General features: G+C 45.2%; 1 protein-coding gene across 6 annotated transcripts in view; it reads left to right on the top strand.

Moving 5' to 3' along the window:
- The first annotated feature begins 2,111 nt into the window (after nt 1–2,111).
- The window catches only part of CORIN (corin, serine peptidase), a 210,761-nt gene continuing 198,060 nt past the window's right edge, over nt 2,112–14,812 (top strand). For 3 of the 6 annotated variants that reach the window (XM_001495570.6, XM_070262493.1, XM_014738734.3), the window contains exon 1: nt 2,305–2,868. In XM_001495570.6, the coding sequence (XP_001495620.5) occupies nt 2,305–2,868 (564 nt within the window). Of the gene's footprint in view, nt 2,869–14,812 lie in introns of all 6 variants that reach the window. The other 3 variants (XM_070262494.1, XM_070262495.1, XM_014738735.3) reach the window with 2 other exon arrangements.

The raw sequence follows: 14,812 nt of genomic DNA on the forward strand, positions 1-14,812 counted from the left end.
AAAATCACCCTTTGCAGAGATATATTCACTACTTTTCAGTTAATTTTTTCATAGATCTCTTTAATGTTTGTTTTTTTCTTTTAAATCATCTAAATAGTTGGATATATGCTTGAAATGCTAGACAATAAAAATTTCAAAAGTCTAGAAATATTTCTTTTGTAGAATGAAAGTATTTTAAAAACTAGATGGTTGTCACTTTAAAACAAGTTGAAAAGCAAATGTGTCAACCTTTTCTAACGGAATAATTCCAATAGGTCAGAGATTACTGTGAGCTCTCTGCATATTTAAATTAGTTCAAATATGTTATGAGACTTCTAACATTTTTATGATTTCTCACATTATAAAAGTTTGTTACAAAGCATATAAAAATAGCTGTTTACCCTCATGCAAAGAATACCTCAAGTATCCACTCTGATGCCATTGGTAACTAGACTGGTTGGGTTTTCTTGCTAAAAGGGTTTAAGGAATGCTTATGTTACACCATCAGTGCAATCAGCTTTAGTTTTCAGAAGAACACAATGTAGTAGTGGAAGAGAAAGGGAGACATCCACCCTGGCTCTCTCAAAGTCACATTTAGCTACTTTAATGTCATAGTTCCTGCAGCACCTCCACCAGAGGGCACAAAGTGAAAGAGAACGGGGGTGAAGTGGAAAGTCATACCTGGCTTCAGAATGCCTGTAGAAACCTTGAGGATTGAATCCAACCCTTATTTAATAAACCGAGTTAACTGTGGCCCAGGAAGACTGCGTGATTTGCTCAGTAGAGCTGACTGTTCGCGCCTAGGCTCTTGATTCGCAGGCTGGGTCCCTGCGCTGCTGACGTGGAATGAGGCAGTATCTTAGCAAGAAGAACGGAGTCCTGAAATTACACTGCCTCCGGAGAATCCCAGCTCAGCACTTGCTGGCTGTGTCAACTCAGGCTGGTTACTTCGACTTGATAAATCTTTCTCATTTCTAAAACAATAGTAGTACCTACCCCATAAAGTGGTTGCTGGAACTGAGAGAATGCATGTGAAGTGTTTTGTACAAAGCCTGCCACATGCTAACACCTTAATTTTTGTGAATTGTGATAAACTTGTCAGATACGGGATTCTAAGTCTGACACTTGGAACACTGATGGAATCAACGTTTCCACTACTGTACTATATACATAAAATATTTTCTAGTTTCTCATTTCGTTGCAGAAACAACAAAAGAGAGATCCTCCCCCCCCCCCCCCCCCGTTTTTTACAAATTACGTTTTCCCCTCAGCTATAATGTTCAAGGAACAGGTGCCTGATACAATTTTGTTGACCATGCATGGCCTCCTCCAGAATGTTGGAGAGAGATTTATTCAAAAGCCTCATGAGTAATTTTTGAAATTTCCATTAGATCTTGACTGAAGTTGGATGAAAAAAAATTTCTGAGAAAAGCGCAGTGTAGTCCTTTTTTTTTTTTCTTTTTCTGCCAAACATTTCACGACTGTCCTGGGTTTCAAAGGGTAAGGTAGTTTGGACCTTTATAAATACCTGTAGTGCCCTCCTTGACGCTGCCGAGAAAGAGCGGCTGCTAGCGAAGGACGGAAGGGCACAGGGTTGCCGGGCCCTGCGGTCCAGCCCGAGGATGCCCTCCGCGGGCAACCGCGGGCTACGTTTATGGATTCAGGCTGGAAACTCCCGCGTCCCTGCAGCTGCAGCAAACTCTCAGGCAGTCTGGCAAAAGCAGTTCCCTCACTAAACATATAACAGAAAACAAGTTTCCATTTGCCTAATGCAAATAATGCTCGCCCTCGAAACATTACGTCTTTCTGAGATAATAAATTTGACCTTTCGTTGCCAGTGCCTGCAGTTATTTTGATTTTTCCTTGGCTATGCTCTGGCTATACGAAAATGGTCTAAGGTTTGATAAGGAGATTTCGGAGTGCCCAGAAGTGACTCCTTTGCTCCCGAATACTCTCCCACCGCGCAGATTTTCGGGGCTCCTTCTCGTCGCGCTGCCGTCGCGGGGTGTAAGTTTGAGATGGGGGAACCAGCAGTCAGTGGCTTGCCGTCCGCCCCTGAAGAGTAACCTCTTGGAATGCAAAGAGGTGGGGCTGCGGAGGATGTGTCATTAAAGGTTCGTATGGGTGGGACCGAGAGACGGGAGTGAGGGGAGGGAGTGGTCCGCGGGTGGGATCTGTCGAGCAGACAAAATGTGGGGCCCCTGTCCTTGAGGGTCAACTCGCCTCTTCCTGAGTGAGCAGCAAGGCATCCGTGGTGACCCTCCCAGGGGCGCGCGGAGGAGAGAAAAGCGACCAAGATAAGAGTGGACAGGAAAAAAGCGAGACATGTTCTCCTCGAAACAGTCCCCTGCCCTCGCTCGGGAAGAGCGCTACCGCACAGCCGGGGCCCCGGAGCGGGTAAGATCCACGAATCGCGCTCTGCCGGCAAACAGGTCGAATGACCTCTCGGTCGGGATGAATTCAGGGTCAACCCTTCCTGCCCCCGCCCCCTCTTCCCCTCGGGAGCCACCTTTTTTCCCTGCCGTCGGTGAGCGTCGACTTCCCCAGCCTCGCGCTCAGCCCCCTGCGGCCAGTCCCCCAGCGCACGAGTCGCCCAAGGTCCGGGACCCTCCCAGGGTCATGGGGAGGATTTCCTTTGGCGTTCGAGTCGGGTCGGTCCGGAGACCCCGCTCTCCTTGCCGGGGACGATGCCACGTCTCCTGCAGAGTCCCTCCTCCGCTCGGCGCCCTCTACGCATCAAGTGGACTCGGCGGCGCGAGGGCGCCTGGGGAGGCTGCAGAAGGAGCTGTCGGCACCAGCCCCTCTGGGACCCACGGCTTCCTGTCTGCGCCAGCCTCGCCGACGCCCGGCATCTGGAAGGACTGCGCAGCAGCCTTGCCTGCCCCAGACGTAAGCCTCCTTTCCCAAAGGCGCGCGCCTTGGTCTCCGTCCGGCTTAAACCCAGGACTCACGCTCGCTTCCCCTGCGGTCGGCTGGTGCCCGGAGATCTTTGGACCATTCTGAGAGTTCGCATCTCAGAACCGGCCCACTTGTACGGTGCTGGGAACTCCTGCGTCCCCTGCGCGCAAACTTTGTCTCCGGCGCATTCCCTCCTGGGCACATCAGACGCCGGGGACCGGCCGCCGGGGGGCGCAGGTTCTGAGCTGCTCCGGATTTGGCGGGCTCCGATCCTGTCCTTGGAAGGGACAGCGTTGCCCTTCGCTGGGGAGAGGAAAGCTAGGGAAGAGCACCACGGACAGTCCTCCCCGGCCTGAGTCCCCAGGAACCAGGTCTAATTTGCGGCTGCCGTTCTCTCTCGGTGTCAGGAGCTTTCCGGAATCCACTGTGGCGGGCCCGGCTGCGCGCAGTGGGGGACCAGTGACCGCTCTTTGCGGGCAGGGACGGAGGGCTGCACGGGTTGGAGGAAGGTGGTGTTGTGTCAAATCTTGCTGGGTCTCTTCCCCAGCTCCGGTGGCGGGCGCCTCACTCCGGGTGCCACCTGCTCGGGGTCGGTGGATGGCGATGTAGGCGCTTTTTGCACAGCTCGTCATTCCCGGGACCGAACCCTGGTCGTTCCGAGCTGCGAGCTCGTCAGGGAAGCGGCCGGGCTGGGCATTCCCAGGGAAGCTGTCCCAGCAGTTCATAAAGGAGGGCTTTCCTCCTGTGAGAAACTTCTGAGAACAATGCACTATAAGGACTACGGCGACTTCTATATGCACATATGTAATTTGCATTTTTTTTTTTTTGGTAAGGCTATTAACTGACGGAAGTAAAACTGTGCAAAGGAATATCCGACTGCTACCCGAAAGGGAGATAAGTCAGGACTTACTGATCATTATCCAAACACACACATTTTAGCTGAAGCTGTTGAAATGAAAGATCCTTGAAAACATTAATTTTTGGCATAACTCGAAGACAATGAGAAGAAACAGTGCATTTTTTAAAAGTTATAAAACCAATTTTTGTCACTGTCACAACACAACATTCAACAGCTTGTTTGTATTATTTGGTCTCAATAGTTTTGTTGTGTGAAATTAGGCCAAGAATCAGTCCCCAAAGCCCGCTCCTGGGGATTGAGAGGTTAGACTAGATGTCTGTGTAGACATGTGGGAGTGCTGGCCTGGGCAGTCAGGGTTTCCACAGAATCCTTTCCAGGACACCAAGAGTTGCACTAGGATGAACTATTTTTAGAGTTATTTGGGTGTGGAATCACATAAACCTCAAAACCTCAAGATGCTGTAAAGCTTTATTTAGGGGAAAAGGGCTCTTCCCAGAAGGTTCCTTGCAGGATAGGATTACAATACAATGATGAAAGACTCGGTTAACCTTCCAGGAGGTTAAAGAGACAAATAAGAATTGCTTTATTGACCTCATCAAGTATATTTCCAGGCATAGTAAAGCTTTTTAAAAAGGTGCAAAATTACTCCCATCAGAAACCTTCCTCGTAATGCTGCAGAAATCTTAATAGCCATAGCACAGAAGGCAGTGGGGCTTCCACCACAGACCAGCTGTGGTTTTATTTTGATGGGGCCATGTTTCCCACCATAGCTTCATCTGGATTTCGGCACTTGCTGCTCTATTGCCCTTCTGCATTGCCCTCAGTTCCCCTTCTCCATTGTTGGGAGCAAACGAGGGGTTGGGGAGAAGCTGCGCAGCCCAGTATCTCCAGAGAGTCAGCACCATCTCTCTCTGAAACCTGTATGTTCAAATCTCCATACTGTTAACAAGATACCCTGCTGATCATTTTTTCTCTTTCCCTTACCTCTAGCCTCCCTTGATGACTTAAAGACCGTAGCCTTAGAGTTTCTGAGTGTCTCTACTGTTGGGGGAATGGGAGCACTCTTGGACCAGGAAAGCTGTGAAATAGCTATGTTTCAGCTGTGAAACATTTGCTGAGTGTGTCGAAGGGAGACGGGTTTATTGACTGTGCCACTCTGGCCTTATTAAGTTAGTCAACAGGTATGCGTTCATGCATCCTGTTTGCTCCATCACCGTTCTTGGCATTCCACTTTGCCTGACCAAGTGGAAAATGGGGCTGGTTGGCTAAAGGATACTGACCTGTAGAATACTAGATCCACACTAAGCCCTCAAGTAACCCCCAGACTTACCTGTTCTGCAAAATCTACTCAGACACACACATGTACACACACACACACCCCTTTCTGGGTTTTAGAGTCTTCAGCGTGGGTGGGAATGGAAGAAACTTCAAGTGAAAGGTGCCATGGATGGTGCCTTGGTGGGTAGAGTATGGATTTTGGTGTCAAAGCTAAATTCAAATCTCTGGCTCTACCCCTAAAAAGCAGCAAGGCCATGGGCAAGTCAACTAATCTTGTTGAACCTTGATTTCCCATCCTGCAAATGGAGATGATGCTACTGACCATCTGTAAGGGGCACTGTGAGGATTAAGGAAATAAATATGTCTCAGAAATACTATACATAATAGTTGTACATTCTATGAAGTTTCCCTAACTTGTGTTTACTTACAGAGCTGGCCCCATCTCAGACTCAATGAGTCTCTGAGGCCTTTCTCCACTGCCAGCCTTCTGTGATTCTGGAGCTGTGCTCTCCAATAGAGTAGCTGCTGGCCACCTGTGGTTATTTAGTTAATGTGGTTATTTAAATTAATCAAAATTAAATCAAATTAAGAATTCAGTTCTTCAGTCTCACTGGCCACATTTCAAGTGCTCAATAATCACATGTACCGTACTAGGCAGTGTAGACAGAACATCTCCTTCATTGCAGAATGTTCTCTTAGACAGATCTAGATCTTTCTTTTGCTTGAGTGATAATTTAGTGAGACTCTTGGATGATCAAAATTTTCCTGTCCAGCACCTTGCTTTGCTTCTGTTTCTCTCAAGGAGTGGTTTTGTATAGCTGAATCACTTCTGTTTGGTTGAGGTCTTTTACTCTGCCGGGCATTTGTGGAATGGTAAATGAGTGGATTCATTCATAAATCACCCAACAAGTGTGTATTAGTCACAAAGTCCTTGGGAATTCTCCCCTCAGCCTTGACGATTTTGGATAATGTTTTATTGTTTTCCCTTCACGTTGAGCTTTATGACTGATAGTTTTCCTGGTGTTAGAGCAGAAACTCTGATATGATAGAAACTGTGATATAATAACTCTGATATAATAATAGCTCTTCTCTCCCCATATACCTTTATGTGTTGTACCATTTTTCACAAGAATGACAAGACTAGAATACTGGGTTCAATGTTTGGATCAAAATCCACTGAGAGTGTTCAATTTATTCAGATTTGAAACTAATGCTCCACCTCACTCTGTAGGACCCCTTACTGAACTTCTCACCCTTTGACAGACTACATATTGTACTTTTTTTGATTATTTTCTGTCTCCTGTTACTCTAAGATATAAGATCCACAGAGACAGAGATTTTTCTATGTTTTTGCTCTTTGTCAGAATAGTGTCTGGGACATAGTGGGTGCTTATTAACTATTTGTCAATAAAAGACTATACAGAGATATATTTGGAACTAGCTAAGATAGATAGATACTGTATTAGTGTCCTAGGGCCGTTGTAACAATTTACCACAAACTGGGTGGCTTAAAACAACTGAGATTTATTCACTCACAGTTCTGGTGGCTACAAGTCCAAAATCAAGATGTCGGCAGGGCCATGTCTCTAGGGAAGAATCCTTCCTTCCCCTCTTTCTAGCTTCTGGTGGTTGCCAGCAATCCTTGGCATTCCTTGGCTTATAGTTGCATCACTCCAATCTCTGCTTCCATAGTCACATGTCTGTCTTCCCTGTTTCTTTGTGTCCTCTCTTCTTATTATAAGGATACCAGTCATATTGGATTTAGGGTTCACCCTAATCCAGTATGACCTCACTCTAACTAATTACAAAGGCTAAGACTCTATTTCCAAGTAAGGTCACATTCTGAGGTTCCACTGGATGTGAATTTGGTGGTGGTGGGGGAGGGGACACTATTCAAGCCAGAACAGATGCATAGATAAGTAATCCTTCCCCTGCCTTGATTCTTTACCCCCCTGGGAGTTTATTCTCTTTCTGGCACTTTGCTAAATCTGCTTTAGAGCAAGTATAGTCCATAATGTTTATTATTCTTACAGACAGACAATCACGGTGCGGTCTGGGAGATTATGTGTGCTTTCCATGTGGGTGTGGAGTATGTGGGATGGCTCATCTTTGGGTTGCTGAATCAGCTGCCCTTTCCTGAGCCTGTCACTGTCACCATCCCTGTCTCCAGTCTCTACTTCTTTTTCTTTGCTCGAAAGGAGCCCCTGTTGTCCTAGAGCACTGGCTTGTCTATCTGCCTCTCCCTGAGCATTCTGCAACAGTGTTTGCTCAGCTCTGAGCTCTGCTGGAGGGTGCCTGTGAATTATGTTTTCCTCTCAGCCTGCTGGCAGTTGCCCCCATCAGCTCACCTTACAGCAGCTGTTTGAATATTCTCCTGCGGTACATTGCTACATGTCCAAACCATCAGAGCTGGTGGTGACAAGCGCAGTGTCAGTGTTAGATAGGGCTGGTTGGGGATCCAGGGTGGTCCTGTAGGTGTTCCATCTTGCCATTCAATATCAGTGCTGAAGCTCTGTAAGCAGCTCGGGAGGACATCTGTGAAGAAGGGCCAGTCAGCTTACAGGCTGGGTTAGGAGTAGGGCAGAAAATACAGGGGTGAGCTGTGAAGACCATTTTGGTGCCACTATTCTGTGCTTAGTCCAGGGCCCCTTTGAGCCTTTAGTTGACAGCATTTGAAGAGTACCTTTTGTTTCCAGTACTTGGGAGAGTTTTAAAGAACAGTCCTTGTGCAACTGTGAAAGTAAATGGTGTCAGTCTCTCCAAAGCCATGAGCATCATTCTGCTAAAGTGTCACAGCAGCATATTAAAGGTTGATAGCACCAGGAAATCTTAACCTGGGGCTCCATGAACCCCATGAGTAGTGGAAAATCTCTATGAACAGTTCAGTGTGAGTTTTTCTGGCTAGGGCACCAGAATACCCCAAGAGTTGAGAGCCATGTGCTAGACCTAAATAACTTCAACTTATGAGAATTCAACTAGACAGCCTGGACAAAAAGACGAACAGAGTTATCCATTTATTCAGCAAAACTTCATGTACCAGGCACAGGACCCGTACTTGGGATACACCAGTGAACTAAACAGATAAAGGTCTGTGCACGTGTGACGCTTAGCTTCTAACTTAGCAGTAAACATGAAGTCAGGAGTCAGGGAAGGGAAATAACTGTTGAAATAGTATGAGTCACTTTGCCTGTCATTCTCTTCAGTGCCCTGGAGTGAAAGCATCAGATAAGAGAAGGGAATCTCTGTTAGTTTAGAGCCCTGGTGCCTTTTTTTTGTATCCATCTTGCAGTCTTACCTGTGAAGCTGTGTTTAAAGATCGGTGCCTTTTTGTTCCCTAACCTCAAGCCAATTAATCTGGTACTCCACTGATGAGCCTGTCCCATCTCTGGAAAAACTGACCATCAGGGATTTATTGGTAGAAGTTATATTGATCTCCACTGTGGCACTTTCCTAAGGATTTTCAAGGATTATTTTGACTATCTGATTTTTCACCTTTGTGTGCCTATGTCAGAGCCTCATCCTGCAAGCAAGATGCCGCTCCTCTGTAGTGTGGTTTGCAAATCAAGGCTACATTATTTTACTTAATAGTTTTCAGTCATCCTTTAAAACAATTTTGTCCAAGTTGAACAAAATCAGAAATGGGAGTTCCAGTCTTTATCTGATACTAAATTGCTGTGAGACTTTACAGAAGTCAGTTAACCTTTTGGATCCCGGTTTCCTCATGTGTAAAATGAGGTCTTTGTACTAGACACCGTCTAAGGGCCTTGCTAGATCTCGAAGCTGAAATTTTAACATGGCAGAGAAAACGAGCAGCCCGTTGTCCTCTTCTACTTGTTTTCTCTCTCTTCTCTTTCCGACAGTTGAGAAGCACTGCCTGGCTAAGGGGCAGCCTAGAGGACCTGGAAGTCTGCTTCCCTCTTTGTGGATCTTTGCTAATTCTTCTTACAGTGACTTCCTGCCAAAGTGCAAAATTGCCTGTTCGATCCCAAGGAAGACCGATCAGAGGAAATCTGATCACCAGAGCCCAGGTTTGCCTGAGGGTAGTTCTCTGGTTTCGGTCAGAACTGAGCATTTCACCTATGCATACAGCTTGTGGGTGGTGGAAGAATGGGGAGAGCCAGTCAATGGAGGCCTTCCAACAGATGGCCCACGATCAAGTTGGGAGCCAGGTACACCTCCGGGTGCAGCCGGGGAGGAGTTTGACACAGGAGAAAAATCCTGTTCCTTAAATAACTAGCAGGATGGACACCCCTCTGCATTCAGTTAGGAAATAAAAAATAATAAAAATGTGTTCAGAGTAGCAAAGGAACAAAATTTTCAGGTAAAGAGGGAGAATTCTGGGATCTCTGAAATTTAGGAAGTTTGGATATGAAATAATTCAGAAAGTAGAGTGAGCTTGCTGAAATCATTAAAGCCAAGCCAGGAAATAAACTTCAGGCAGCCCTGGGCACTGAGGCCTGCAGACCTGGCTGGGGTTCTTGCTCATCACTTATTAGCTGGGTGCTCCTCCAGCAAGTAAATTTCCCTTAGGCTCAGTTTCCTTCTCTGCAAAATGGTAACAATATCCCTTTTATAGGATTGTGATGGAAGATTCAGTGAAATAATGCTTTATAAAAGTGCTTTGTAAGAATACAAGTTGCTAGATAAACGTGGGGTTTTTTTTTTTTTTTTTGGTTACTGTTTTCCAGTGGAGAATTTAGTTGTGCGTGTCCCTACATAATATCCTTCTTGATTTGAAATCTCAATTCTATGTAGTCAGTTGCTCTCCCTAGAGAAGGTTGAAAGAAGAAATATTGCTTTCAAAGGCTAGGCTTTCTTATAAGCATGAGCAAGACAAAAATAGGACAATTGAAATTTAACATCATCCTGCTTCCTTTGTGGTCTATAGCAGCACTGCCCAATAGAAATATAATATTGGCCACATGTGTAATTTAAAACTGTCTAGTAGCTACATTTGAAAAAGCAAAAAAGAAATAGATTAATTTTAATAATATATTTTATATTACTCACTATATCCAAGATTTTATCATTTTAAGATGGAACCAATATAAAAATTATTAATGAAATATATTACCTTATTTTTTCCATAATAAGTCTTCAAATTTCAATATTCTTACAGTACATCTCAATTCAATGGGTTGCATTTCAAGCGCTCAATAACCACATGTGGCTAGTGTCTAGTGTATTGGATAGTACAGGGCCATCTGGAGGTTGAATGATGGCTCCTCAAATATATCCATGTTCCAATCCCTGGGACCTGTGAATGCCACCTTATATGGCAAAAGGGACTTTGCAGGTGTGATTAGTTAAGATTTTGAGATGGGGAGATTATTGTGGACTATCTGGGAGGACCTGATGTAATCACAATGTCCTTATAAGAGGAAGGTGGGAGCGTCGGAGTCAGAGGAGAAGGCAATGAGATGATGGATGTAGAGATTGCAGAGATGTACTTTCAAGATGCGGGAAGGGCCACTAGCCAAGAAATACAGACAGGCAGCCACTAACCTGAAAAAGGCAAGGAAACAGATCTTCCCCTCAGAGCCTTCAGAAGGAAGCCGACCTGACGACGTCTTGACTTCAGCTCAGTGAAACTGATTTCAGACTTCCGACCTCCAGAATTACAAGAGAATAAATTTGTGTTGTTGTGATCCACTATGGTAATTTGTTACAGCAGCTGTAGGAAACTAATTCATTGCGAATACTCTAATATTAACATCATTTCCAAGACTGTTTTGAGAGGGCGTTCCCCTGGCTACATCATCTTAGACAATTGCAATTGGCTTCATCCCAGCTTGGCCTAAGGTACCCATGTCCAGTCGTTCCTAGGGTTGGTGTGCATCACTGCCATCCTTGCTGAGCACTGGGATCTGTTTCCTACTCTGACTCGATCGCAGCCTTTGATAGCAAAACTCAGCTGGTGTCTTAACACTGCCCTTGAGGATGAACAGGGGAGAAAGGTTTTTCACATTAGGGCACAGTACATAGGAGAAAAAAGGTTTAGAAAAGATTACAGTTTCTCTACTATCTGCTCAATGTTGTCATAAATCTGAAAATGTGCTAAAACATAATGTCTACTAATTTTTTAAAAATGTGCTCTATGTGGGTTTGGTAAGGATAAAGTTTCACTCTTATACCTTTATCTATGAATGGTAGTGAATGTATGATGAGGCCAGTACTTCTCAAAGTTTAGTGTGCATGAGAATCACCTGGAGGGTAACACAGATGTTACCTAACCAGGTTCCTTTTTGCCGGCTGCCGGGAAGGCCAAACACCAAGCCAAGGAGATTGCAGCAGAGAGGGGGTTTTAATTACAAGGCAGCCAGGGGAGGAAGAGAGAGCCTGAGTCTCAAATCCACTTCCCTGAAAATAGGGACTCAGGGATGTTTATGAGGTAGGGGGGCAAGGTGGTCTGAAATGTGGAGAGAGGTGATTGGAGGTGAGGAAAGGTGAGGTAATTGATGATCTGTGCAAGCGTGGTTGGACTTCACGGCCCTTCATAGGACGCGTGTTCACAAATTGGTGGCATTAGCATGACCTGAGGGTGGAGTTTTTAGCCTCTTGACATCAAAAGGTCACTTATCATAGGAACTTCTGCATGGGCCCAGTTGATGGGTTGGTGGTCTCAACTGGCCTGAAATAGACAAGGGCTTCTAACTCCTGAAAAACAGCTCAAACACCCACTACCGTGGTAATCCAGGCTCCAGGGAGATGTCATCTATAGGAACCTAGTGGGAGTCATATTGCCTAAACAGCACAGTTAACAATGGGTGGGTAAACAGCTAAATGCTATAATCACCAATTGCAAAAAGGAAAAAAACTTTAGTTCCTAGCTACTTAATCATCAATGGCTAACTTTGCCAGTTTCACAGAGCGCTGCGTCCCACCGCCAGTTTCTAACTTAGTAGGTCTGGGGTGGGGCCCAAGAATTTGTCTTTCTAACAAGTTCCAGGTGATGCAAATGCAGCAGGCAGGCAGGTGGGCAGGTAGGTATTGGGAGAGCCCCTCTGAATACCTGGCCTGCAGAAGGGACTCCCAGGTCTTGTCTCCACTGGGAGGGTGCAGCCCTATCGCTGGGAAGACCCACAGGCAGGCCTTCCCTCCCCCACCAGGGCACACACAGACTCCTCTCCCAACAACAAGCTCAGCGGTCGTTGCTAAGGCACTCCAGAGTCCACACCGATCCTCTTGCTTGGCTCTGTTTTGTGTCTCCCACCCTGAGGTCTAAAGTGGATGACAATCCTGAGATCCCCGAGTCTCAGCTAAAAATACCTCATTTGCCACAGGCCAGCTGACTTCTCAGATATCCCAGCTGGAGTGAATCCCCCAGACCTGGGGCTGCCCCAGTGGAAAGTCTATAAGCAGAAAATAGCGGGTTAAAAATAGCCCTGGGGAGGCCCCTCAAAGCTCTCACACCCAGCTGCCCACTTGGGGTGACCAGTTCCCGGCGTGGGGGTGGAGGTGGGAGGATCAAGCCAGGAATGGCTAAAGGACAGCCCAGCTGTGTCCAGTTTCATTGTGTAGAAGACAAGACAAACTTCAGAGACTAGCTCCCTCTCTTCCTGGGTCTTTGTGGTTTTTTAACATAATTTCTGTGCTTGGTAACTATAGTCCTAAACCTGGCCTATGGTGATTTATTTTTATTCTGCTTTCTTCTGCATAACAATAAAGCTGAGCTTCCCAAACTTTCTGAACTATAAGTGTTTCCAAAGGTGTCCTTGGTGAGAAATGAAGTGGCTCCCTGGAAGGACCTGCAAGAGCTGTGTTGTATGTGCCGTCATCCATGGTCTGGGTCACCTTGTGACAACCTCAGCTCGTGTACTTGACTCTCTCCTGATCTCACCAACAGTTTCCCTCTATTATCTGAATGTCAGTAAGAGGAACAAAAATGCTCTCTGGATAAGAAATATATATTCCTATCTAACAATACTCTCCAAGCATTTTGTGTCAGAAACTCCTAAAAGCGGGCAACTTTCCCCTTCTTCCTTGGAAAGAGCTCTCCCAACAGTTGAGAAATATCTTCTTTTCAGAAAAACTGTTTATTCTCCCTAATGGAAGTAAACAAAATGCATGGGATACTTTAATTTTTTAATTAAAATAAAAATATTTTAATTTATTATCACTTTTTTAAGTTTTAAAAGCAGGCTTTTCTTTTAAAATGTTGTTTCTCCACTCATTTCTCAAAGACAAAGGAAAAATATAACAAATTATCCAACTTGGCCTTTTTACCCTTAATAAAGTATTGAATGCTCTGCAGTGAGGTCTGGAAATAGTTCAACTCTGATAGGAAGTAATGAATGCAGAGCTTCTGTGATGGTCTGGCTGCTCTAGCATAAAACATTAAACAGGACCCATGCACTCACAACCTACTGACTTAAAAATAGCTGAGGAGGCTGAAGCATCCAGATCTTGTCCTTTTATTCCTCTTAAATTTATATGGGTTCTAAGTGAAAAAAGGAATAACATTGATTGCTTTCTATAGACTTCAAATCTTTGGTTGGATTTTCCATTTCCTCACCCCTTGATGAACAACCGAGTCCTGAATTTGTTCAGTGGGCAGAGAAAGCCGGTTCTGAGGTGCCTGGAGGAGCAGCACAGTGGCCTGGAGCCTGCAGGGTGAGCAGAGCATCCGATGGAGGGGTGGCTAGCAGGACGTGTCAGAACCCAAGTAGGGTAAGGAGGCTGTTTGTGGGGTTGGCCTAGGATGCCAGTTCAGAGCCTGAGCAGGAGGAGGAAGGCATCCGCTTGAGGGGAGTCCCGGGCAGGATGTGGGAGCTCGGACAGGATGAGCCAGGCCCCCATGTGGGAGATGCGGCTGGGACAATGGGAGATTCCTTACAGACTAGGGGACTGATCCATTAAACTAAGAATAAGCCAAGTTTCTTGCTGTTGGAAAAAGGTTTCTTGCTGTTTCTATATCTATAAAGATATAGAAAGGTGGAAAACTAGATCCAGAACCCTATGATATGGGATTGGACTTGCAGACAGGGTTGTAAATGTATGTTTTCAACGTATTAAGATAGATATAGAAATAAATATAGATGTAAAAGTGTGTATGTGTAGACACAGGTGAGTGCACACACTATATAAATACAGTTCCCCTCTAGCTCTGCCTGCTGAGAGAGACTGGAAACAGCCACAACCTAAGAGCAATGAATACCAAGGGACACCCAGATCTTGGTTTTTAAATACCATTTTCCACCAAAGAAACTAGGCTTCTTGGAGAAATGGCTGATTCCAAGGGTGAGGCAAGGAAAGTACAAAATGAGTCTGAAACATCTTGTTCCAGAAAGCTAGGAAGTCCTCAAAGAATGATGGGTGTATGTTCAAAGGACACAGAGGCCAGCTTGAAGGGGCTCTCACTGGCAAGTGGAGGGCAATTTGAGCATAAAAATAAATAATGATGGTAACAGAGTATAAGCCATTGAATAAAACAGGAAATCAAGAGTCCATGCATATGTCAATAAATAAGGATAAACTAGAAGTTTGAAGGGATGGGATATTTACATAATTTCAATACCTCACCACAAAGTGCTTATTGATCACACAAGTGTGGAGGGAGGAGGAGAGGAATATTGCAGTAGGGAGAGGTGGCAGACACTGTCTTTGTCACGTGATCGATGTGATTATCATTAAAGGCTGATAGGATGCAATGAGAAGAATGTAGTAACACTTTTGTGCCTCTATTTCTGCTAAAGATGTCTGAATTTAATCTGAAACCACAATTAAGGAACATTCTACAAAATAACGGGCCTGTAATTTACAAAAGTGTCGACATCACGGAAGTCAAGGGAAGACTGA

Source organism: Equus caballus, chromosome 3, assembly GCF_041296265.1.
Source record: "Equus caballus isolate H_3958 breed thoroughbred chromosome 3, TB-T2T, whole genome shotgun sequence".
In the NCBI taxonomy this organism is placed as follows: Eukaryota; Metazoa; Chordata; class Mammalia; order Perissodactyla; family Equidae; genus Equus; species Equus caballus.